The 25,642-nt window shown below is 43.8% G+C and overlaps 2 protein-coding genes across 2 annotated transcripts in view; both read right to left on the bottom strand.

Moving 5' to 3' along the window:
• patl2 (PAT1 homolog 2) overlaps window positions 1-15,661 on the bottom strand; it is a gene marked incomplete at both ends in the record, with an annotated part of 38,432 nt that extends 22,771 nt beyond the window's left edge. The window contains 6 exons of the mRNA XM_084322925.1: window positions 141-203; window positions 4,035-4,100; window positions 6,585-6,913; window positions 8,858-9,035; window positions 13,853-14,059; window positions 15,653-15,661. Coding sequence (XP_084179051.1) covers window positions 141-203; window positions 4,035-4,100; window positions 6,585-6,913; window positions 8,858-9,035; window positions 13,853-14,059; window positions 15,653-15,661 — 852 coding nt within the window. The remainder of the gene's footprint in view (window positions 1-140; window positions 204-4,034; window positions 4,101-6,584; window positions 6,914-8,857; window positions 9,036-13,852; window positions 14,060-15,652) is intronic.
• The window catches only part of LOC311235460 (uncharacterized protein), a gene marked incomplete at its 5' end in the record, with an annotated part of 38,289 nt that continues 27,403 nt past the window's right edge, over window positions 14,757-25,642 (bottom strand). The window contains 2 exons of the mRNA XM_084322921.1: window positions 14,757-16,497; window positions 17,772-17,920. Of these exons, the coding sequence (XP_084179047.1) occupies window positions 16,231-16,497; window positions 17,772-17,920 (416 nt within the window). The 3' untranslated portion in view covers window positions 14,757-16,230. The remainder of the gene's footprint in view (window positions 16,498-17,771; window positions 17,921-25,642) is intronic.

Raw genomic sequence — 25,642 nt, 5'->3', positions numbered from 1 at the left:
TTAATATCTGCTTACTATGCGGACTCTCATGTTAAAATAATCCAATCGATGCGTCAACTGTGGTTTCAAACCAAATCCCATTTTGTGAGAACCTCTTGTGAATATTCTCAGAAGGGGAAAACTGGAGTGACGGGACAGACCTGGTTATAATGCTGCTGGGAGTTGAAAGGGCGATGGGACAGGACGGTGGGGTTGGGCATCATCTGTAACAAGATGCAGCATATAAATATCCAACATAGTTTTACTTGGTTCTAGGGCTGTCCCCGACTAAGGATTTTGGATGGTCGACTAGGATTGGCCAAAATTTGCCGCTAGTCGACTATTGGTCGACTTAAAAAAATAAAAATAAAAAGTATAATATTTTAAAACTTTTTTATTTTATTTTTATTTTTTTGTATCATTCCATTTGGGCTGTGGGGGGTGCTTAATGTCTGAAGGAGTCGACTGAAGGCTTCTTGTCCTCTGCAAAAGCATGCAATTGGTCCACTGATGGATACATCTTGATATTTGTCTAGTCTAGTGTGTTCATTAGATGGTGAATGAACACACTGTGCCTGTTTTCGTAGGCAGTTAGCCTCTGGTATGCGTGCCATTAGCGTTAGCCACGCTTCTAGGCCTCTTTTCTTTTGGAAAAAAGATAAAAAAAAAAAAAAATGAATCGATTAATAGGGGTGAGCCCTCAAAGGTTGATGATAAAATGTCTACATTAGACCTCTGGGTTAGAACTCTTTCATCCCTCTGTTAGGAGCCACAAACCAAAAAGGTGGAAAACCAACGGCATAGAGTCTAGACTATGTATGCGTAGGGCTGACCCCGATTAGTTGAATAGTCGCCTAATCGATCAAAAGGAGCCGTAGTCGACTGCCAACCTCTTAGTCTAATGCAAAAAATATATATATATTTATAATTATTTATTTATTCTTTTTTTATCCAAAAGCAAAGAGGCCTAGAAGCGTGGCTAAGACTGTGGACCAATTACATGCTTTCGCAGAGGACAAGAAGCCTTCAGTCGACTCCTTCAGACATTAAGCACCCCCACAGCCCAAATAAAAAAATATATATACATATATTCTTTTTGCATTCAGGGGGGGTAGTAGTCGACTGAAGACTACAGTCGACTATCGGCAAATTTTGGCCAATTTTGTTGACTATCCAAATCCTTAGTCGGGGACAGCCCTAACATACTGTCTATGTTGTACAGTCTCTGTATGTGTTGTAGTGTCTCTGTATGTGTTGTACAGTCTCAGTATGTGTTGTACAGTCTCTGTATGTGTTGTACAGTCTCTGTATGTGTTGTACAGTCTCTGTATGTGTTGTACAGTCTCTGTATGTGTTGTACAGTCTCTGTGTGTGTTGTACAGTCTCTGTGTGTTGTAGTGTCTCTGTATTTGTTGTACAGTCTCTGTATGTGTTGTAGTGTCTCTGTATGTGTTGTAGTGTCTCTTTATATGTTGTAGTGTCTGTGTGTTGTACAGTCTGTGTTGTACAGTCTGTGTTGTACAGTCTCTATGTGTTGTACAGTCTATGTGTTGTACAGTCTCTATGTGTTGTACAGTCTCTATGTGTTGTACAGTCTCTATGTGTTGTACAGTCTCTATGTGTTATAGTGTCTGTGTGTGTTATAGTGTCTCTGTGTGTGTTATAGTGTCTCTGTGTGTGTTATAGTGTCTCTGTGTGTGTTGTACAGTCTCTATGTGTTGTACAGTCTGTGTTGCACAGTCTGTATGTGTTGCACAGTCTCTGTATGTGTTGCACAGTCTCTGTATGTGTTGCACAGTCTCTGTATGTGTTGCACAGTCTCTGTATGTGTTGCACAGTCTCTGTATGTGTTGCACAGTCTCTGTATGTGTTGCACAGTCTCTGTATGTGTTGCACAGTCTCTGTATGTGTTGCGCAGTCTCTGTGTTGCACAGTCTCTGCATGTGTTGCACAGTCTCTGTATGTGTTGCACAGTCTCTGTATGTGTTGCACAGTCTCTGTGTTGCACAGTCTCTGTGTTGCACAGTCTCTGTGTTGCACAGTCTCTGCATGTGTTGCACAGTCTCTGCATGTGTTGCACAGTCTCTGCATGTGTTGCACAGTCTCTGCATGTGTTGCACAGTCTTCCGTTTTTGTTTCACTTGTGATGAAGGAATTTCCCCCTGTGGGATTATGACACACTAACGTTACCACTGTGGGATTATGACACACTAACGTTACCACTGTGGGATTATGACTGTTTTATGTAGCGTAAATACCGGAATGGGGCCCCTCGGGCTGAAGGGTCTGCTACAGTACTGTCCTCTAGGGGGCGCTCCCCTTCCTCTGGAGTTGGGAAAGTGATATGCAGAGTCCAGGAAGCTGGAGTTTGTGTAGGGGGGACCTCTGCCACCAATCACACACACGATGGCATTATCCTAAAACACACATTAACATTACTAGCCATCTAGTTAAAAGGGTCACTTCACCAAAAACAATGCAGATTTATTTTGCACATAATCCCATCCACTCGTTTTGCACGCATTCATTTAGTTTGACAGTTATTGTGAGTAAATTAGTTTGAATTATGGCCACCAGTGCTGTCATTGGGGGCATTGAATCCTTGTGTTAATTACAAGGTAGCAGTCCCTATAAAACAAGGTATTGCTATTTTTCATCTACATCATTATATAATGCCATAATTAACACAACACAAAGATTCACTGTCCCCGATGAAATCACTGGTGGCCATATTCAAACTAATTTACTCTCAATAACTGTCGAACTAAATTAATGCGTGGCTTCTTGGATGTGTGCAAGATTATGTGCCAAATAAATCAGCATTGTTCAAAAGGGGTGAAGTGACCCTTTAAGCCACTAGCATAAAAATGATAGACTTAACTTGATGCTTAATATTAATATGCTCAACCTGCAGCATGGATCCTGAGGGTCTCCTCGCCTTTCTGTACGACGGGAACAGCCACTAGAGACAGGAAAAGGGACCAATGTTTACAAAAGAATAAGTAAACTAAGTACATGTGTGAATGGGAAGGAAGACGGAGGGGTGGTGATGATGCAAGGAGTAGAGGTACCAAAAGTGGACGAGTTTAAATACTTGGGGTCAACTGTCCAAAGTAATGGGGACTGTGTGGTAGGGAGGTGAAGAAGAGAGTGCAGGCCGGGTGGTGCGGGTGGAGAAGGATGACGGGGGTGATCTGCGATAGAAGGGTACCAGCAAGAGTTAAGGGAAAGGTCTACAGCAGGGTAGTGAGACCAGCTATGCTGTATGGACTAGAAACAGTGGCACTGACCAACAAGCAGGTGGCGGAGCTGGAGGTGGCAGAGATGAAGATGTTAAAGGTTCTCTCTGGGAGTAACAAGGTTGGACAAAATCAAAAATGTCAGAGGAACGGCCCATGTTGAGCAGTTCGGACCGAAAGTGAGAGAGGCAAGACTGAGATGGTTTGGACATGTGCGGAGGAGGGAGGTGGGGTACATCGGGAGAACGATGCTGGAGATGGAGCTGCCTGGAAAGAGGAGGAGGGGAAGGCCCAAGAGGAGGCTTATGGACACTGAAGGAGGACATGCGGGCAGCGGGCGTGACGGAGGACAACGCAGAGGACAGAAACAGATGGAAACGGATGATCCGCTGTGGCAACCCCTGGCGGGGAAAGCCAAAAGAAGAAGTTTACAAAATAATAAGTAAACCGACCACTTTTACTCAAGTACTGTACTCAAGTACAGTCTGAGGTATTTGTACTTCCATTTTTGGGTTGTTACTAGTACTCTTTACTCCCACTACATTTCAAAGCAGATGAGATACCTTTCACATCACTAACACTAAATGTATCTACAAGCACCTGCAAGTGCTTTGTTTTGATAAGATAAAATCTCTTAACCTACAGTATAGAGGCTAATGCCTCTCTGTATCCAAATCCGACCACATGAAATCGAAGTACTTTTCTGCTTGAGCAGAATCTTACTTTTATCAGAGTACTATTCTGGGGGGGGGGGGAACCAGAACATTCTATGGACGTAATGATGGTTTTGGTGTCTGTTATGGAGCAGAGACTCACAGCATCCTGATCGAAGACGTTCCAGGAGGAGGCGACCTCGTAGTCCACTATGGAACTGTCGATGTTCTGGAAAAAACACAAGTCAGATACACACAACTAGGGCTGACCTTCGAATTTTTTTTGGAATTCGAAGCTTCGGGGCCGAGATTCGATTTTAATTAGAAGCTTCGAAATTAAATAAATTATAATAATTTATAATTAAAATATATATATATATATATATATTTTTGTAAAAAAAACAAAAAATTTATGTTGGGGGACTTGTACAGCACTTTGTTCAACTTTGTCAGTGCTGTAAAGTTTAAACCTTTTTAAATCTTAGACAAACGAAACACTTTGCTTTCATGAAATATTGTAAGCAGTCATTTGAGGCTTTATAAAAGCAGCACAATGAACACAAATCTGTCAGTGCCGAGTCCGACCTCATCTTAAATAACAAACAGCATTGCTTGTTGTAGTTAACAAAGAGAGGCAGAGTTGATTTTGCACACAAAAAAATTGTTCACAAGAATTTTCACAAGAATATTTTCATATTCGAATCCCATGCCCATCGAACGAAGCTTCGAAGTATTTAAGACAGCCCTACACACAACTTTCCATAACATCGCCATCATGGTCGGCTAACAGACTGTAATCAAACAACAAGTGTTACTCGTTAATGACAACATAATGGGTTGTGCTGGGTTTATGGTATTGTGCCATATTGATAGAAAAACATGAGACATCATGAGAATACTATGAACCAAGATGAGGACAAACCACTTTATGTCCTAGTTCACCACTATAACGAAGATTATACAACGGCATGCAAATTTCTCTATTCTGATTGGCTGAAACAGTCCATTTACACGTATGTATCCTTCATAATCCACGCTCCTGGTCCCAGGACCCGCCCACCACCGAATCACATCACTCCGCCGGATCACTCCGTCGGAAAAAACAAGATGGCGGACAATAATCTTTAACAAATGGATATGTTGATAGCGTCATAACGACTAAATATAAAGCGATTCTGTCAAGGGGAACGTGTTAGTATTTTAAACAATGTTGGATGATGTAATTGATGGGTCTTGACTCAATCTAGAACAAAAGAAAAATCGCGGATTGTTTGATTGATTAATTGATAGATTTAAATTTCTACTTCCTCCCCACTGACTGCACTGCAGCGTTCACTCTCACTCTCCGACGCTGGCGTACCCACAAACACACACACACACACACACACACACACACACACACACACACACACACACTGTGACACACACACACACACACACGCACACACACACACACACACACACACACACACACACACACACACACTCCTGTCTGCAACAGCGGAGGAGTCAGACTGAGAGAGAAGCAGCGCTGTTTTAAGTGAGCATGGTCTATTGAATTGATTGATTGGTTGATTGCTAATTTTATTACTGTACCCCTGGTTTCCAACTGGTTAAGTTTAGGCTAAAAGAAATAAATAAAAAAATAGGGCGAAGAAAACGTTTTTTTCCTATAGGGCAAAGAAAACGTTTTAATTTGTTTTACCTACTTTATATTCTGCATCTGGTAATAAAATTTTCAATCAATCATTCCAATAATACACAGTTGGATGTGTTAGTTGGTTGGATGCACTTCAAGCTGCTTCCACATGAGGCAACTTCTCTCAATCATTCCAATAATACAGTTGGATGTGTTAGTTTGGTTGGATGCACTTCAAGCTGCTTCCACATGGAGTTGTGGGAACTACTTTTTCTGGCGGATGGTTTTTTCAATAAATCTTCGATTAATGTGTGTTTATTGTATAGAAATAAGGTTGGATGAATCTAGCAGTTGTATAAAAGCTTTACACCACGTGCAGTCGTGGTTTGTGACCAATAAACCATGCCTAGGGGGGTCTAACGACCCTCGGCTGCGCCTCGGGCCTAACAACCACCCCTAGGCATGGTTTATTGGTCACAAACCACTCCTGCGTGTGATGTAATGCTTAATTAGGGGTGGGGGGGGGAAATCGATATGTAGTAGTATCGCGATACTTTGCGTGGCGATACTGTATCGATACAGGGACGCCAAGTATCTATATTTAATTATTCATAAAAAAAAAAGAAATTGTATAAGGAAGTTGCATTGTTAATTTCAATACCTGTAATAGTACAGTAGTCCACACACAAGCATTAAGTTAAGTTGGAATATGACTAATACAAACAGTTCAGTTTGTCAGGTACATGCAACACGGATTACAGTGTTTACATCCGTCTGCTTGAGAAAATACCATGTTCTGCAATAAAAATTATTGAAGTGAGATGAACAGACTGAAAACTTTATTTTATTAGATAAAACATGTTGACAGTTTTACTTTGCAGTTGAAAAAAGGTAATAAATCGCAATATATATCGCAATATTAATATCTCAATACTCGGCATATCGCAATATATTTAGTATCGCAATACTATCGTATCGTGAGGCCTCTGGTGATTCCCACCCCTACCTAAGATGAGGACAAACCACTATGAACTAAGATGAGGACAAACTACTATATGAACGTCGTGACTTCACCAGCATCACCTTGAAACTCGATCGCTCCACCGTTCGCATCACCGCCGGGTCCTCGAACATCTGCCCCCTGCTCTGCCCCACTCCCCTCTGCCCCGCTCCCCTCTGCCCCCTGCTGCCCCGCCCGTTGCCCCGTTGCTCCGGAGGGCCCGAGGACCTGAACTGGGGCCCCTGCCGGGGAGGGGAGGGGGAGCTGTCGGAGGAGGAGGAGGAGGAGGGCGGGGGGGAGACCTGCATGGAGGGCGGGGGGGAGGGCGGGGGGGAGACCTGCGGCGGCGACTCTCGGAACTGGAGGAGGTCGCTGGTGGGATGGGCTCCCTTGTCCTCCACATCTACACCAAGGCAAGAAGGTTGATTGATTGAAAACTTAAATTAACAGATTACAGAATGGGTACAATACAGCTCAATACACACAATTGTTAACACTTTGAGAGCCAACGACACTATATGTAGTTAGTTCATGCCGACCGTTGAATGCCAGAGATGACGTATAGCGTTTGCTTGTCTTTTTTTTTTATTAGCGATTTGAATTCATATTTCATCAATCTAGTCTCACGTTAGTGCTGAAACCTCTCTCCGAGCTCCATTGGAAAAATACCGCCCCCTATCGTCTCTCGTCTCTCCCTGTTGTACTGCACCCCATTGGATTAGACTGATGGGGGGGGGAAATCCAGTTTCCTCATTTTACTTATCCGGCAAGCCATCCGAAGAGATCCCAAGTCTTCGCCGACCCTCAGTACAGCGTGGAATCGGTATTTCCGGTACCCAGCGCTGAATCAATAAACGTGATCGATATTTGGAATGGCGATCAGGAATTGGAATAATCTTTTTGGAGAACATCTGATCTGAGGTAAGGAATCTTAGGATATTAGGATAATCAGACCTGTTTTCACAGAGATATCAGCGTGTGCCATATGCGTGTGTGTGCGCTGATCAGGAAATGAGAATAGATTTTTCAGCCCGCTTCTCTAGCGTGCATAAGTACACATATACTATCGATAATCTAGCGTTTATTTGAAAACGATAAATAGGCCGAAAAATGTCAACGTTTGTGTATTCCAGAATATTCCAGTAAAGGCCGTTTATCACAGAATCTTTATATTTTCCTGAAACTTAAAAGGGGAACTCCACTTTTTTTGGAAATTAGCTTATTTAACATCTTCCCTGGAGTTAGACAAGAAGATGCATACCTTTTTTGTCTCTGTGCGTGCATTTTAGCTTTGGGAATAGACGCTCCGTTAGCATAGCTTAGCTTCATCACTGGAAGTGAGGCAGGACAGTAGCCTTACAGTGCCTTACAGTGTATTGCAAGGTCTGACATTGACCAAACTTGATATGCATGACCTTGGTGGGCTCTAGGTCAACTCCTGAAAAGGGGGTCAATGTCAGACCTTGCAATCAAAAGTTAGGGGGCGCACTGAAATTATGGCAAGGGTTATTAGCCCCCTAACTTTTGATTGCAAAGTCTGACATTGACCCCCTTTTCAGGAGTTGACCTAGAGCCCACCAAGGTCATGCATATCAAGTTTGGTCAATGTCAGACCTTGCAATACACTGTAAGGCACTGTAAGGCTACTGTCCTGCCTCACTTCCAGTGATGAAGCTAAGGAAATGAACCGATTAAAAACAATCCGTTTCGACAATGTTGACTGCAAACAAGTCATTGATAAGCGACGGCCAGATTAGACACATAGTTTATGCGTTCACAACGCTATCATTGAAGTGGGTGCTGGCATTCAACCATGTTTTGAGACGGGGACCCGTGGCAACCAAAGTGTTAAGGGGATGCAGACCAGAGAAAGACTTTAGTCTTGTTTACATCAGGGTCCCCCATTTTCAATTCATAATAACATTTATGACATACACAACATACAGTACCATACAAGATATGCATTTGTGCCATACAAGATATGCAAATATACAATACTGTACAGGTTCACATGAGGCATATCATTAGGACACACAGACAGTCATCTGGACCTTTGTTTACACGTTTATTTTTATATTCGGTTAATTATGTTGTTTACACCGTTTATTTTTGTCTACCATTACCCTGCCCATACCTGTACCTCCCCTCCCCCATGCTGCTATGACACCCCGGATTTCCCCATGGGGATCAATAAAGGAACATCTCAACTTAACTAATAATGATTCACCGTTTAAAAATCACAGCAGAACGTAGACTCACCCATTCCAAACGTAGGTAGACTCGCCCATTCCAAACGTAAACTCACCCATTCCAAAAGTAGACTCACCCATTCCAAGCGTAGACTCACCCATTCCAAACGTCTCTTCGTTGTAGAGGTCAAAGTCCCCGTCCTCCTCGGCCATCTCCTGCAGGAGTCCACAGTCGTCCAAGTCGGCTTTGTCCTCTCCGTCCACTCCGTCCTCTCCGTCGCTCCACTGGCCTCCGTTCTCAGGCCAAGGCAGCTCGGAGACCAGAGCTTCAGTCTGCTGACAGGGTGGGGACAGGAAGGGCAAGTAGAACCCAAATAACCAGACAACTCCAGTATCGTGTTTTTTTTTTTATTCTGTTTTTCTTTCAATTTAGTCGTTATGCCAATTCCCTTCCTGATGGTCATTGAGCGCATTGCCCTACTGTCGGTCTGAGGAGGGTGTAGACTACCACATGCTGCCCTACTGTCGGTCTGGGGAGGGTGTAGACTACCACATGCTTAGACCTCCACGCTACCCAGTGTCTCTGGGGTGGTAGGCGAGTGCTTAGACCTCCACGCTACCCAGTGTCTCTGCGGTGGTAGGAGAGTGCTTAGACCTCCACGCTACCCAGAGTCTCTGCGGTGGTAGGCGAGTGCTTAGACCTCCACGCTACCCAGAGTCTCTGGGGTGGTAGGAGAGTGCTTAGACCTCCACGCTACCCAGTGTCTCTGCGGTGGTAGGAGAGTGCTTAGACCTCTACGCTACCCAGAATCTCTGCGGTGGTAGGCGAGTGCTTAGAGCTCCACGCTACCCAGAGTCTCTGCGGTGGTAGGCGAGTGCTTAGACCCAGCCACCCATAATTTTTATGGCTACATATAGCCAGTGTTGGGGAAGCTACTTTTGAAAGAATAGTTTTGAAGCTACCAGTTAGTTTAACTACAGCCCACATTTGCAAAGCAATACAAAATTACAAAAAGGAAGTCACATGACTGCACAATATACCACTCAATTTAGTTTATTGCAAAAGCTAAGCTTGTTGTCACTTTACTAACTGCCTGCTGGTGAACCAATGCCTTGCCTAATCACAACGGTTAAAACGGTCAACACAAATGTATATGATGAACGTGTTTATCTTTAACTTTTTTTTTTTTACCGTTTAACAACAATAGTCTAAAGACCGGCTGCCAGCTGTAAGAGCAAAACCTCAACACATGTCTCAGTCTCTCAGAGGTCTTGTTCCTTCATTTGAATAAATAGTTTGTAGTAGTTAATTAACTACAACTCAAAATAGGAAAAAGGAATACATTTTTTATTAGTTTAACGTAGTTGAACTACCAGCAATTTTCTGATAAATGTAGTTCAACTACTAGTTTAATTACATGTAGTGAGGTTACTCGATTAAACCCTGCAGGACTCTGGAGCAGTGTTATTATTCTTATTATGATTATATTTTAAGAGTATACATATGTCTCGCCTGTCTGATCAGACCCTCACCTTTATATTCATATTTTAATATTCATTCTTTCCCTCTACTGATATCTGTATTCTCCATGTTGTGATCATTTCCATTACCTGCCTGTACCTCCCCTCCCCTGTGCTGCTATAATATGACAAATGTATTTCCCCAAGGGGATCAATAAAGGAATATCGTATATATATATATATTTATTCTTAGTGTATATGTATATATATATATGTCCACATACGTGCATATAATCCTTTTTACATATCTGTAGATACTAGCTATATCTGTACATATCCCTTACTCTTACGCTGCTGACCAGTATGACTTACTACCATAGCGTCTTTATACCTGTATCACTGTAGATAAATTAATACTACAACTCTGTATACGTACATCTGATTAGCACCATTACTCAGCAGCAGATCCACTTAACAATTGTATGTATTGAGCTGTACTGTACCCATTCTGCAATCTGTTAATAAAGTTTTCAATCAATCAATCAATTCAATCACCTGTATATTACTATTGCACTTACCAGTTATATTTGCACTCTTTCCCAAACTTATTTCTTTGTACTGTACGTACTTGTGCTGTATGATGACAATAGATTTGAATTTAATCTAATCTAATGTTTTACTACCCAACGCATATACCGCCGTTTCTGTTGGCTGTGTTTGTATTTGAAATGTAAAAGCTGCCTGTACCTTTTCGGCGAATATTAGATGCGTTTTAAGTGCGTGGGGAATAATAATCACACGTATTATATGTTGGTGTTACTAACTTACTGCTGCTCGTTTTTCTTACAAAAGAAGCAGAGAATATTTACTCACCTTTTGTTCTGGTTCATTCATTGAATTATTTCGTATTACACTTCACGCCGACGAAACGCTGACGGCCTCACTGTCTCCTCAGACACCTGAGCAGCTCATTAACGCAATTAAATGACCACACCTGTCGTGACGTCCTGCTGTGACGTGTTGCCCGCTGAGACCGCGAGTCACGTGACGGTTTGAACACGCGCCTGGTTCCGCGTGGGTTTACGCGTTATTTCTAAACCTAGCCGCATTTCTGGCGAGACTTTGATTGATTGATTGAAAACTTTATTAACAGATTGCAAAATGGGTACAGTACAGTACAGCTCAATACATACAATTGTTAAGGGGATGCAGACCAGAGAAAGACTTTCGTCTTGTTTACATCAGGGTCCCCCATTTTCAATTCATCATATGTCATACATGACATACAGATAGACAGACGCTCTCTGATTGGCCGACGCCTGTTTCTACACTGGTTAAGCTTAGGCACTCTTTCGAAGTTGGTTAAAGTGCGCAACAACCAGGAAGGGGCATAACGAGTCACGACTAACAGTGGGATGGGAGAAAAATCGGAAAAAAAGAAGGAGGGGGAAAAAGATAATCCAAAAAAAGAAAGTATGTATATTTCAGTTTGTGGAGTGAATATGAGTTGCATAAGATAATAGAGTGTAATAATAATAATATTAATAAATCAAATTTATATAGCGCCTTTCATAGAACCCAAGGTCGCTTTACAATCAGGACAAAAAATAGGGCAAGGAAAGTAGGGGGGGGGAGGGGGAAGAGGGGATGAGAGAAAGTAGGGGATAATGGACCTAATTTAATCTAAAACTAACTGATGGGGAAAGCCTTGGTGAAGAGGTGTGTTTTTAGAGCGGATTTGAAGGTGTCCAGGGTTGGGGCGTTGCGGATTTCGGGGGGGGAGATAGTTCCAGAGGGTAGGGGATGCCACGCTGAAGGCTCTGTCCCCCAAAAGTCCGTAACCTGGTGCGAGGGATGGAGAGGAGACCTAGATCAGAGGATCGTAGGTTCCGGGATGGAGTGTACTGGTGGAGGAGATCAGACAGGTACCGGGGGGCGAGGGCATGGAGGGATTTGTAGGTGAGGAGCAGGAGTTTGAAGGTGATGCGGAACCTGACTGGAAGCCAGTGGAGATGGATGAGGGTGGGGGTGATGTGCTGCCAGGGCTTGGTGTGAGTGAGAACCCTGGCAGCTGAGTTCTGGACATACTCGAGCCTGTCCAGGGCTTTGCTGGATACCCCGAACAGGACTCCATTACAGTAGTCCAACCGGGAGGTGACAAATGAGTGGATCAGGGTCTCCGCCACAGAGTCTGAGAGTGAGGGTCGGAGACGGGAGATGTTCCTGAGGTGGTAGAAGGCAGACTTGGTGACAGATTTGATGTGGGAGTGAAATGAAAGTGTGGAGTCAAGGGTGACGCCCAGGTTACGGACTTCGAGAGACGGGGAGATGGAACAGCCGTCAACGTGGAGGAGGCGATCTCCAACCTTCCCGAGCAGTGCCTTGGGGGCCACAACCATGAGCTCTGTCTTTTTGCTGTTGAGTTTAAGTAATTTGGTTGCCATCCAGGTTTTTATAGCGTGGAGGCAGTTGACTACAGACTGTGGGGGGAGCTGGGAGGATGGTGAGGTGCTGATGTAGAGCTGAGTATCATCTGCATAACAGTGAAAGTTGAGTCCGTGGTGACGTATAATCTGACCGAGGGGGAGCATGTAAATGGTGAATAGTAGGGGACCCAGCACAGAGCCCTGGGGGACACCGTGGTTGACTGGGGCCGGGGGGGAGGATGAGCCGCTGACGCTGACAAACTGAGATCTATTTGTGAGATATGAATGAAACCATGACAGAGCTGTACCGGTGATGCCTAGGTTGTCGGAGAGGCATTTGAGGAGGACTGAGTGGGATATTGTGTCGAACGCCGCGGAGAGGTCGAGAAGGATGAGGAGGCTGATGTGTCCGGAGTCTGCAGCAAGGAGGAGGTCATTAGTGATCTTGATGAGGGCGGTCTCTGTGCTGTGATGTGCTCGGTAGGCTGACTGAAGGGGTTCGTAGAGCTCATGGTTGGACAGATGTTGATGAAGCTGGGCGGCGACTGCCCTTTCCAAGGTTTTGCTTAGGAAAGGAAGGTTGGAAGGGCGGTTAGGTGGCCGAGCGGAGATTGCGTTCGTCACCAGCCCCGGAGCTGTGAGCTGGATTCGCCTGTTCGAATCCAGCTCACAGCTCCGGGGTTGTCACCAGCTTGGCTGGCCGTCTGCACTAATACAATTGGCTGTATTAGAGGGTGGGAGAAGCTGGCGGGGTGGGTCCGGGTCGTTGTAAACAGCGACTCCTACAGTTCGGTCGGGGCGCCTGCTAAGCGCGGATAGGACTCGAGGGGGATAGTGTGGTCCTCCCACACGCTACGCCCTCTCGATGAGAATCCGCGCTGCCAGGTGAAAAGAAGCGGTGATTGGCTGGACGTGTGTCGGAGGAAGCACGTGGTAGCCTCCACTCTCCCAGATGATCTGACTGTGGGGGGTAAGTGCGCAGCGACCAGGAAGGGACTGGGAATTGGCATACGACTAACATTGGGATGGGAGAAAATCGGAGGAAAATGGAGGGGGAAAAAGACCAATAAAAAAAAAAAAAAGGAAAGGAAGGTTGGAGATCGGCCGGTAGTTGTCCAGCACCTCAGGGTCCAAACCAGGCTTTTTTAGGATGGGAGTGATGGAGGCGGTTTTGAAACAGGAGGGAACTATTCCAGATGACAGAGAGGAGTTGATGATGTCCGTTATGATGGGGCAGAGGGTAGGAAGGCAGGCCTTGACCAGTACCCTAGGCATGGGGTCGAGGGAGCAGGTGGAAGCTTTGGCTCTGGTAACCAGCTTCATGACCAGCGGAACATCCACTGGGGAGAAGGAGGAGAGAGAGCACTGGGGATGGAGGGATGTAGCTGGGAGCATGTAGTCCGGCGTCAGGGGTAAGTGAGGAGGGGAGGGGGCGGGCACCATGAGTTGTTGGTGGATGGAAGTCACTTTAGCCTGGAAAAAGTCCAGGAACTTAGAGCAGAGGTCAGGAGCATCAGTGTGGGAGGCAGTGAGAGGGCGGAGGAGACGATTTATGGTTGAGAAAAGCGATCTGGGGTTATTTTGCTGTGAGGTGATGAGGGTGGAGTAGTACGCGGTCCTGAAGGTATACTGAATACTGTCTATCTGTATGTCATGTATGTCATATATGTTATGATGAATTGAAAATGGGGGACCCTGATATAACCAAGACGAAAGTCTTTCTCTGGTCTGCAACTGCTCTGTTGTATGTTAGAACTTTGTAAAGAAACTCAAAGTATTAAGAGCGATACACTGCTCTGTTGTTATATTTTTTATTGAAAAATGTTATCACACTTTTTACTGTCTGTTCCATTTTATAATTTTTAGCCTATTTTAAAATGAATCAAACCGCACTTTTTACTTGATCTAATCTATTCTATTTTATTATTTGTATTACTGAAAAACTGTGATTTACCTTACCTTACTACCTCTCTATCTTTTTGTATTTAATTTTTTATGTTGGCTTATGCCTGTATTTTTTACTGTTGTGAAGCACTTTGAACTGCAATTTCTGTATGAAAAGTGCTATACAAATAAAGTTATTATTATAATTATAGCACCTGTATTATTAATAATACAAAAAAATAAAAATAATAAAGAAAACTTTACACATTGTCTTTCATGTTTATGAATGTTTAATTGCATTACATCACACTAAACACATGGACAGTATAACGTGTAATGACAAAAGGAACTGTATCTTACTCTTTGGTCTTCCTTTCAGATAATTGCATAGAACAATGGTGAAAAAAGTATTGCAAATCTTTGGCACTTTAACAAATACATGATAGCTTAGCTCGTTACATAAAAACACTTGAGTAGACAATACACAATATATAAATGCAATGGCAGTGACATATTTATACTTTTTGCAATGTAAAGCAAATATATTAAAGAATTTTAACCTTGCACCGTGGTACAAGTCCTTCATGGACACAATACTTTTTCCTTCAATTAAAAACCGTTTCTTCACCTTTTTGTAAAAGAATTCAGTGGTCAATATTCAATTTGAATCAACACAGTATGTAAAAGGATTTTACATACAACAACAACAAGAAAACATTTGGCAGTTTTACAAAACCTCAATAATATGGTGGGTTTTCGGCATTCTCATTCCGGCTCTCGCTCGATCTCCCGCGTGCTGGTTACCTCTCTGACCACCAGGTGGTGCACTCCAGAAAACACAGGCTAGTCCTTCTAGTCTGACCCTCTCTTGACCCTAATATTCATAAAACCCAGAGACCAGCTCCACCCTCAACTCCTCCTCTCTCGAAGCAAAGTGGATAGAAGAGCAATGCGGCTTCACAACTTCAGGAGACGCCTGTTGTCGCCGTGGAGACGCCTAATTGGACGAGAATGTAAACAACTTCAGGAGACGCCTGTTGTCGCCGTGGAGACGCGTGTTTGATTGGTTCGGCTGTTGTCGTTCTCATCACTTTGATACATTGTAACGTTTACAATTCACCGCTTAAAAACCAGTGCCACCAAAAGATGAAAGCGGTGGACGGACGGGGGGCTACGGTGTACTGAGGCCATGTTCTCACTGCAGGCCTTAGCGCTCAATTCTCATTTATTGCTCAGATCAGATTTTTCTTTGGTTTGGATTATTATTATTATTTAATTTTCATTTTTAAATGTGGCCAATATCAGATTCCAGTGTGAACTGGTCACTGCTCCTGAACTGACCGGCGTGAATGAATGAACAACAAAGAAGATGGACGTATAAAATTGTGACGAATGTCAATCTAGAGTGACGTAGAAATCGCATTAAAGTCGCATGACTGTTCAGACTTGAAGTCACATTGCAAATAAAATCGGACCTGTATCTGATTTAGGACCACATTATATGAAAAGTGGCCCAAATCAGAATGGAAAAGATCAGATTCCATGTGATTTGTGCTGTGTTCACACTGTTGTAAGAAGAAAAAAAAGGAAAAGCAAAAGAAAAAATCAGATTCAGGCCACTTTTGGTCTGCGGTGTGAACGTAGCCACGGTGACCATGACGACGCTGAAACAGGCCGCTGTCTCCCTGGAGGTAACGGGCGTCTGGAGAAGGTGTTTCCCGCCAGACCTGCGCGGACGACGGATCCACCGAGGGGCCGGATCAACCGAAGAGCTTGATGAAGCAGGGGTGGCAGTAGGGCTTGTTCTCCTGCTCCTTGAAGCAGCCCTTGCTTAGGGGCTTGAGGCAGAAGTGGCAGACCAGGTGGTGCGGGTGGAACTTGGCGCCCATGGCGGTGACACAGCGGCCCAGGATGGGCTGCTGGCAGGCCTGGCACATGCTGCCGCGGGACTGGTGGTAGTGCGCCTCGCAGAGCGGCTGGCCCTCGTGCTCGAAGAAGCTGCCGTTCACGAAGGGACAGTAGCACTCCTGGAGAGAGAGAGAGAGAGAGAGAGAGAGAGAGAGAGAGAGAGAGAGAGAGAGAGAGAGAGAGAGAGAGAGAGAGAGAGAGAGAGAGAGAGAGAGAGAGAGAGAGAGAGAGAGAGATGTGAATCCCTACCCTCCTTCAAAACTGCTACGGGTGGCTGCAATTAGAAACTGGCCCCGGTAAATGTCCAAATCCCCCCCACCCCACCCAAGCCCCTCCAATGTACAGTTTCTTCCCCTTCGGATGTATATTTTTTTATGATCTCTTTTTCATAACTGTCTTGATGAATTGAAAATGGAGGACCCTTATGTAAACAAGACGAAAGTCCTTTTCTGGTCTGCATCCTCTTAGCAGTTGTTTGTATTGAACCCACGATTCTGCAATCTGTTAATAATGTTTTCAATCAATCAATCAATCAATCAATCAATCAATCAGATAACATCCCTAACATCCTTTATCTTTGCCTAATTTTTTTCAAAGTTATTTTGAGTTTAATTCTCATTATCATGCACATCTCACAAGAAGAAATAAAGACTTACGCATTCCTTTCTGTAGGACCTCTGTTGCCAAATTCTCATTTGTTTATTAAGGTGCAGTGATGTGGAATGATATACAAAATCTAACAGAAACATGTTCCACTTTAAATATATTTAAAAGTAAGCTTAAAAAAGAACTACAGATCCTGTAGTCTGGAGTACCCATGTGTATTTGTGTGAAGTCTTTTCTCCCCCCACCATTATAATTGTTGTATAATGCTGTATTGTATGTATCTGTGTGTATGAGAGAGGGATATGCGCATGTGTGTTTGTGCATAATATGGGGGATTCTTTTTGCAGTTATCCTATGTGGTGCCCAACCAGTAGATCGCGGGCTGATTTCAAGTAGATCTCGATTAATAAAATTCGATTATAAAAAAAAAAAAAAATGTTTGTGCAAAATCAACTCTGCCTCTCCTTGTTAACTACAACAAGCAATGCTGTTTGTTATTTAAGATGAGGTCGGACTCGGCACTGACAGATTTGTGTTCATTATGCTGCTTTTATAAAGCCTCAAATGACGGCTTACAATATACAATTTTGGCTGGTAGCTCTCGGCTAGGTGGTAAATTAAAAAGTAGATCTTGGTTCAAAAAAGGTTGGGCACCCATATAGGTTTAAGAGGGGAGGTCGCTTTACCTTTCCTGCACATTTTAACTGTTCTTCTTTTACTTATTTTATTCCAGAATGTATGTTTGTAAGTGCAAATAAATGACAATAAACAAACAAACAACACTCACCCTGCACACAAAGCACTGCGGGTGCCAGAGGGAGTTGAGGGCGGAGATGTAGTTCTCCAGGATTGGCTGACTGCATCCTTGACAACGGGAGGCGAACAGCGTCAGGAAACACTGCTGGCAGTACTGCTGGCCCTCGCGGTCGTGGAAACCTAGAGGAGGTGAGGTCATCGTCTTTATATACGGTTCACGGAAGGAGCGGCGTGCACAAAGCATGACATCATCATCCTCCCGGGTCACTGTTGGTCCCAGCCAGCCAGCAGAGGAGGATGTGGTGTTTTTACTACTGGATGATGTCAGTGCAGGGCGGGGCCACCTCTATGCACCTGGTCCGTTTCCGTGATTCAATGGAAAGGTGAAACGTTTCCGTTAGGAGTCACTTGCGTCATTACTTTAACCCTTTCACTACCACACTACAGAAGGTTAACCCTTTACTATCACACTACAGACGGTTAACCTCACTTTCCTCCAGCTTTCAACAAGTTCAATTTAAGACTTTTTAAGACCACTTTCAATATAATTGAATACATATGTCATATGGCCATACTGGCAAAGAAAAGTATTAAGAAAAATAACTTTGAAAGAATTGCACCCTAGTGGATATACTTTTTAATTCTCCAGCTACACATACAAAGTACACAGGCAAGTATGTGAAGTATGAGACAGACACACAGACAGAAAGACAGAAAGACACAGAGACAGACAGGCAAACCGACAGACAGACAGAAAGACACATGGACAGAAGACAGACAGACAGACAGACAGACAGACAGACAGACAGACAGACAGACAGACAGACAGACAGACAGACAGACAGACAGACAGACAGACAGACAGACAGACAGACAGACAGACAGACAGACAGACAGAAGACACACAGACAGAAAGACAGACAGACAGGCAAACCAACAGCTACACATACAAAGTACACAGGCAAGTATGTGAAGTATGAGACAGACAGAAAGACAGAGAGACAGACAGACAGGTAGACACACAGACAGAAAGACAGAGAGTCAGACAGACAGGCAGACAGAGAGACAGAGACAGACAAGGACAAGAACAGGAGATAGCCCTATTAAAAAACTCTTGAACACACTAGGGCTGACCCCTATTAGTCGAATAGTCGACTAATCGGTCGAAAGGAGCCGTAGTCGACTGCCAACCTCTTAGTCGAATAATTAAAAAAAATTATAATAATTTTTTTATCATTCTTTCCAAAAGAAAAGAGGCCTAGAAGCGTGGCTAACGCTAATGGCACACATACCAGAGGCTAACTGCTTAAGAAAACAGGCACAGAGGCACTGAAAGAGGATTTCACCCATCTAATGAACACACTAGACTAGACAAATATCAAGATGTATCCATCAGTGGACCAATTGCATGCTTTTGCAACAAGAAGCCTTCCGCCGACTCCTTCAGACATTAACACATTAACTGCCACGCTTCTATCCATCAATGTATGATCACTGCCACCAGTCTAAGCCTATGGAGATTTTCACCTTCTTTGCAGGGCTATAACTTTTTAAATTGTATTGCTAAATTGACATTACTATGGCCCATTCAACATCGATTATCTATCGTTCAGGATGTAGGAACGTTATACTTTTTCATTCATAGATTCATACGAAAATACCGTCTAGAATATAAATATGTTTTTATCGTTTTCTGCAGTAATTCCTAGAACGTGAGTTATAGGCATAAACGCATATATAGATTATCAACTGCCGTTTGTTGCCGATACACGTTATATTAAAAATGTCAACTGTACATGATCCTAAACATTATGACTGATCATGCACGGCAGTAAATGCTTTATGTAGTATGGGTGATATATTGATCAGAGCAGTTTGCATGAATAATAATAAACACTCACGCTGAAAATGACGTCAGCGTCCTCTTACCGTTCGCCGATGAGACTGGAGGAAAAAGATCCCACGTATTTGACGGTGATCTCCTAGATCCATTTCCGGTTTGTATAATCATAATAAACGCCCAAATCATATCGATTATTGAGTTATGGCAGCGATCCATATACACGATGTGTGTCTAGAGTCCCGCAACAATATGTGAATGCCGGACACATTTGCCCGGTGCACCGAGATCACAAGAGATCCATTTCCGGTTGTAACTCGCCGATCATCCACCAGGCGGCAGTATTGAAGCGTTGCAGAGTTGTGCAGGCTCCCACTGTATCAGACCAGGCTCCGTGAGGGCATTCTGAATACCATGGCGAAAAAATGAAATATGATCTCAATAACGTTGTACGCCGTGGAATGGCAGAATTAGCATGACCTTGAAACACGTTGTACGACGGTTTTGGCGCAGGATGTGTTAAGCACCCCCACAGTCCAAATGGAATGATAAAAAATAATAATAATAATTATACTTTTTTTTCAAAATAAAATTCTTAGTCGACTAATAGTCGACTATCGGCAAATTTCGGCCAATCATAGTCGACTATCCAAATCCTTAGTCGGGGACAGCCCTAGAACACACACACCTCTTAAAAACTCTTGAACACACACACCTCTTAAAAACTCTTGAACACACACACCTCTTAAAAACTCTTGAACACACACACACACAACACATGCACCCTGCACTGCACGATGCACATACACGTTTACGCAAGACACTTTCTGTAGAAATTTACTATTTTATTTGATCTTACATCATTTTGATATCTTATTTTATTTATCATACTACTACTATTGTTATTGGACACACACGCACACACACACACACACACACACCCTGCACGGCACCTTATCATGCACATACACTACACGCAAGACACTTTCTGTAAATAATTGACTATTTTATCTTACAGTACCTCATTTTATATTTGATTTGATGTTAATACTACCACCTATTGTTACCATTCTTGTATCCATTGCTGTTTCTTAATTGTGCACCGTTTGAGTCTGAGCTCGAAACACAAGAATTTCATTACATGCAATGCCCCCTGTATTGTTGTGTATTTCACGAATAAAGAACTTGAACTTAAACTTGAACTGGAAAAGCTTGTTTTCCACAATACGGGACCTTTAAAGTGGGATACACATTTTCTGTGTGCAAATGTTTTATCTGACCATTTTGTAACGTTACTTTTATCTGTAATGTCTATGTGTCTATGTTGAAACTTTGTGTTGCTGCTAGTCTTGGCCAGGTCTCCCTTGTAAAAGAGATCCTGGATCTCAATTGGGACAAACCTGGTTAAATAAAGGCTAAATCAAATAAAATACCACAGAGAGGTTCTAAAGTTCCCCGGTATTGTGTTTTTCCTCACTGTTGTCGTGCTTGGTGTGTAAAGTAAAGCCCACAAATCATCGCCATGGTAATCGCACCGCCTCACACTCTCTGCCCTTATTTGGACGTGGGTGTTTGTAAAATGGCGACCGGACAAGCAGTGTCTGCAGCAGCTGCTCCTGTCCGTCCCAGGCTGCTGTGTGATATCATCTCTCAGGTCAGGCTAGAAGGCATCCGCGTTACATTTAGGACTTTTTTTTTTAACCCTTTCACTACCACACTACCAAAAGGGTTAACCCTTTCCCTGTGACAATACAGAAGGTTAACCCTTCCACTGCCACACGACAAAGGGTTAACCCTTTCACAACCACACTACAGACGGTGGTAGTGAAAGGGTTAAGAAACTATGAATAGAATTGAATACCTATTTCACTGTCAAAAAAGTATGAAGGAAGATTTACTATGAAAGAAGAAATAGTTGAGGAACTGATCTATTACATACTGCTTACTGTGCAGCATGGACATTTACCCCCAAACACATTTATACGAGATACAGAGAAGTTATCGCAACATAGAAGTAACTTCCTAATTCCAATACATTTTAAAGAGCTATCAAAATCATATTTTAAGACTTTTTAAAACTTCAAAGATCAATACCGCTCTGTTTTAGTCATCACACAAATATATGTATACATTTCTTTCTTCTCTATTTTAGGTTAAGGTGGGGTGTGATGTCTCCAGTGAGGTTAAGGTTGGGGTTAAGGTAAGGGTTCAGTTTATAAACAACTTTTAAGGTGAAAGATGCAGATACCGGCGAGCTCCCGTAGCTCACCGCGTACCTCGGCGCCATTTCTGCGTCGGGGACAACCGTGCTCGTCACGGATCTGGGGTACACGAGTTCGATTCCCGGACCCGCCGTATTTTCTCAGAGTGTCTTCCCCTACTCTACATCCCATTCAACCTGTTTCTGTCGGTCATGCTTGACCAGAAAAAGCGATAAACGTTAAAAAAAAAAAATCAAAAAAATCAAAAAAAAAGAAAGATAAAAGAAAGACCTTCTAGCAACAACAATGTAAAAAAAAATTAAATAAAAATAAAAAAACACCATTGCTATGTATCACATTTGCACAGAATCTACACACATTTTTAAACGTTCTCTCGTGAAGTGAAAACATGGATCCTGAGTCATCAGTCGTGCATTCATTCTGATTGATATTTCTCATTGTCATGATTTCTTAATGTACATAGATGACAATTGTATTGCTTAATTGTATAATGCATTTTGCATATCTTAACCCTTTCACTGCCACCAGACAGCCGGTTAACCCTTTACTATCACACAACCGATGGCGATGCTCCATCATTAGCATCATCGCCGTCAGTTGTGTGATAGTAAAGGGCTAACCTTCTGTATTGTCACAGTGAAAGGGTTAACCGGCTGTCGTGTGGCAGCGAAAGAGTTAATTGTATCATGTATTTTAAATTGCTTAATTGTATCATGTATTTTAAATTAAAAATGTATTTAAATGGCTAAATCTGATGCAGTGCATCTCCGCTCGTGAATTAGACGAATGTATGTTACACACACGGTCCCTGACAAACGACACAATAAACTAAAACTAAACTCAACGGCTGTGTGTCTGCGTGTGTTTTCTCTGAGAGGAAGACTACGAGTCGAGAGACCTCGAGACTTCCGCCGTCACATTATTAGCCCGCAGCTAAACGACAACTTCCCCACTGAGGTCAGTAGTCCGTGTCTCTGCCTGAAGCCTGAAGCTCCTCTTCTCAAGGCCCCTGTGTCTCTCTGGTGTGACAGTAGTCTTGCACCCTGTGTTGTAAACCAATGCGATGGCATCACTGCAGTGTTTTGAGTAAGCACGTTTGACAATTTTGTAATTTTCTGTAATATTAGACTCGTTTTTAAATGTTTGCACAATCATGTATCATCATTATTTTCTGGACTGGTGGTTAGACGTTGGAGCTCTAGCAGAGCAAACACACGAGCTTCCAATAATGGTGACTGTACTGTTCCCATGTGCAATAGTTCGTTTGGACAGGCTGCCTTCTCCGTTAACGGGGCAAACCTATGGAACTCTCTGCCTACTGGCTTAAAACTGGAGTCCAATGCCAACGTCTTCAGCAGAGGACTCAAGGTATGGCTGAAATCAAAGCAGCAGTGCTCACATATATGTAGACGCGGACTGGTTTTGTTATTTTGATCATGGACTCTTGCTATGGTAACTATTTGTTCTGTATTTTACTGTTCATTTTATTCTATCTTTTAGAAAAGCCTCAATGAACTATTGAAAACTAGCACTTGTGCTATAAACACGCAAAACAACACATCTGGTCTGTCCACTGTGACTGGTCCAATGTAGCTGTGGTGTCCATTTTAAATAAACGTTTTCCTTCATTCATTCTGGTTCAGCAGTAGCCTGTCTCACACCCTGTGTCTCTGGTTCAGCAGTAGCCTGTCTCACACCCTGTGTCTCTGGTTCAGCAGTAGCCTGTCTCACACCCTGTGTCTCTGGTTCAGCAGTAGCCTGTCTCACACCCTGTGTCTCTGGTTCAGCAGTAGCCTGTCTCACACCCTGTGTCTCCTCTATAGCAGTAGCCTGTCTCACACCCTGTGTTTCTGGTTCAGCAGTAGCCTGTCTCACACCCTGTGTCTCCTCTATAGCAGTAGCCTGTCTCACACCCTGTGTCTCCTCTATAGGAGTAGCCTGTCTCACACCCTGTGTCTCCTCTATAGCAGTAGCCTGTCTCACACCCTGTGTCTCTGGTTCAGCAGTAGCCTGTCTCACACCCTGCGTCTCCTCTATAGCAGTAGCCTGTCTCACACCCTGTGTCTCTGGTTCAGCAGTAGCCTGTCTCACACCCTGTGTCTCTGGTTCAGCAGTAGCCTGTCTCACACCCTGCGTCTCTGGTACTAGACAGGAGACAGACAGACAGACAGACAGGCAGACAGACAGACAGGAGACAGACAGACAGGAGACAGACAGGAGACAGACAGACAGGAGACAGACTTCCTAATAGCAGTAGTCTCACACCACGCTGATACGTTTCCTAATCTCCTTCATGTACTTCTTGCTACACGAAGCCCTTTTGGCAAAAGCTGAAGTCCAAATACGGTCAAGTCTGTGTGACGGTCTGGGAAAATTCCACCAGCGGCCCCGAGAAGTGAACTGTCGTTGACCAACTCTGCTTACAAGCTGAGCATCACTACAACGACTGTGAATCCAGACGGCAGTCGATCTTGTTGACATTTTGTTATTGTGTGGAGAGGGCAAGTCGGGGGCCATGTTTGTCTTGTGTCGGGCTGTGTGTGCGTTTTGGCCATGTGACACGAAAAACACAGTGCTCGGAGGTCACGTGACACGTGAAACACAGTGCTCGGAGGTCACGTGACACGTGAAACACAGTGCTCGGAGGTCACGTGACACATGAAACACAGTGCTCGGAGGTCACGTGACACATGAAACACAGTGCTCGGAGGTCACGTGACACATAAAACACAGTGCTCGGAGGTCACGTGACACATAAAACACAGTGCTCGGAGGTCACGTGACACATGAAACACAGTGCTCGGAGGTCACGTGACACGAAAAACACAGTGCTCGGAGGTCACGTGACACATGAAACACAGTGCTCGGAGGTCACGTGGCGCATGAAACACAGTGCTCGGAGGCCACGTGACACATAAAACACAGTGCTCGGAGGTCACGTGACACATGAAACACAGTGCTCGGAGGTCACGTGACACATGAAACACAGTCCTCGGAGGTCACGTGACACATGAAACACAGTGCTCGGAGGTCACGTGACACATGAAACACAGTGCTCGGAGGCCACGTGACACATAAAACACAGTGCTCGGAGGTCACGTGACACGAGAAACACAGTGCTCGGAGGTCACGTGACACATGAAACACAGTGCTCGGAGGTCACGTGACACATGAAACACAGTGCTCGGAGGTCACGTGACACATGAAACACAGTCCTCGGAGGTCACGTGCTTCAGGACGAATGTTAATATTTTTCTTATGACCACGAAAGGCAATTAAAACACATATTTTAATGGTGCAAATCAGCAGTATTTTCCCCTATATCATTTCAGACCAGATGTCACTACAGCAGGGAACCAAGCGGTTGACGATGGCAGACGATTCCAAGTATAACACTTTCTCAGAGGATGTTTACCACTGGGGTCATTTTCCAGCGCCGAGCGGAACAAAGAACCTTCCACAGAGACAGACATGAGACAGACAGACAGGAGACAGACAGGAGACAGACAGACAGACAGCCAGACAGACAGGAGACAGACAGACAGACAGACACAGACAGACAGACAGACAGACAGACAGACAGACAGACAGACAGACAGACAGACAGACAGACAGACAGACAGACAGACAGACAGACAGACAGACAGACAGACAGACAGACAGACAGACAGACAGACAGACAGACAGACAGACAGGACAGACGACAGACAGACAGACAGACAGACAGACAGACAGGAGACAGACAGACAGACAGACACAGACAGACAGACAGACAGACAGACAGAAGACAGACAGACAGGAGACAGACAGACAGACAGGAGACAGACAGACAGACAGACA

Source organism: Notolepis coatsorum, assembly GCF_963971535.1.
Source record: "Notolepis coatsorum genome assembly, chromosome: 10".
Taxonomy (NCBI): Eukaryota; Metazoa; Chordata; class Actinopteri; order Aulopiformes; family Paralepididae; genus Notolepis; species Notolepis coatsorum.
Note: the sequence above shows the minus strand (reverse complement) of the source record. Positions and strands in the feature narration are given on the sequence as shown.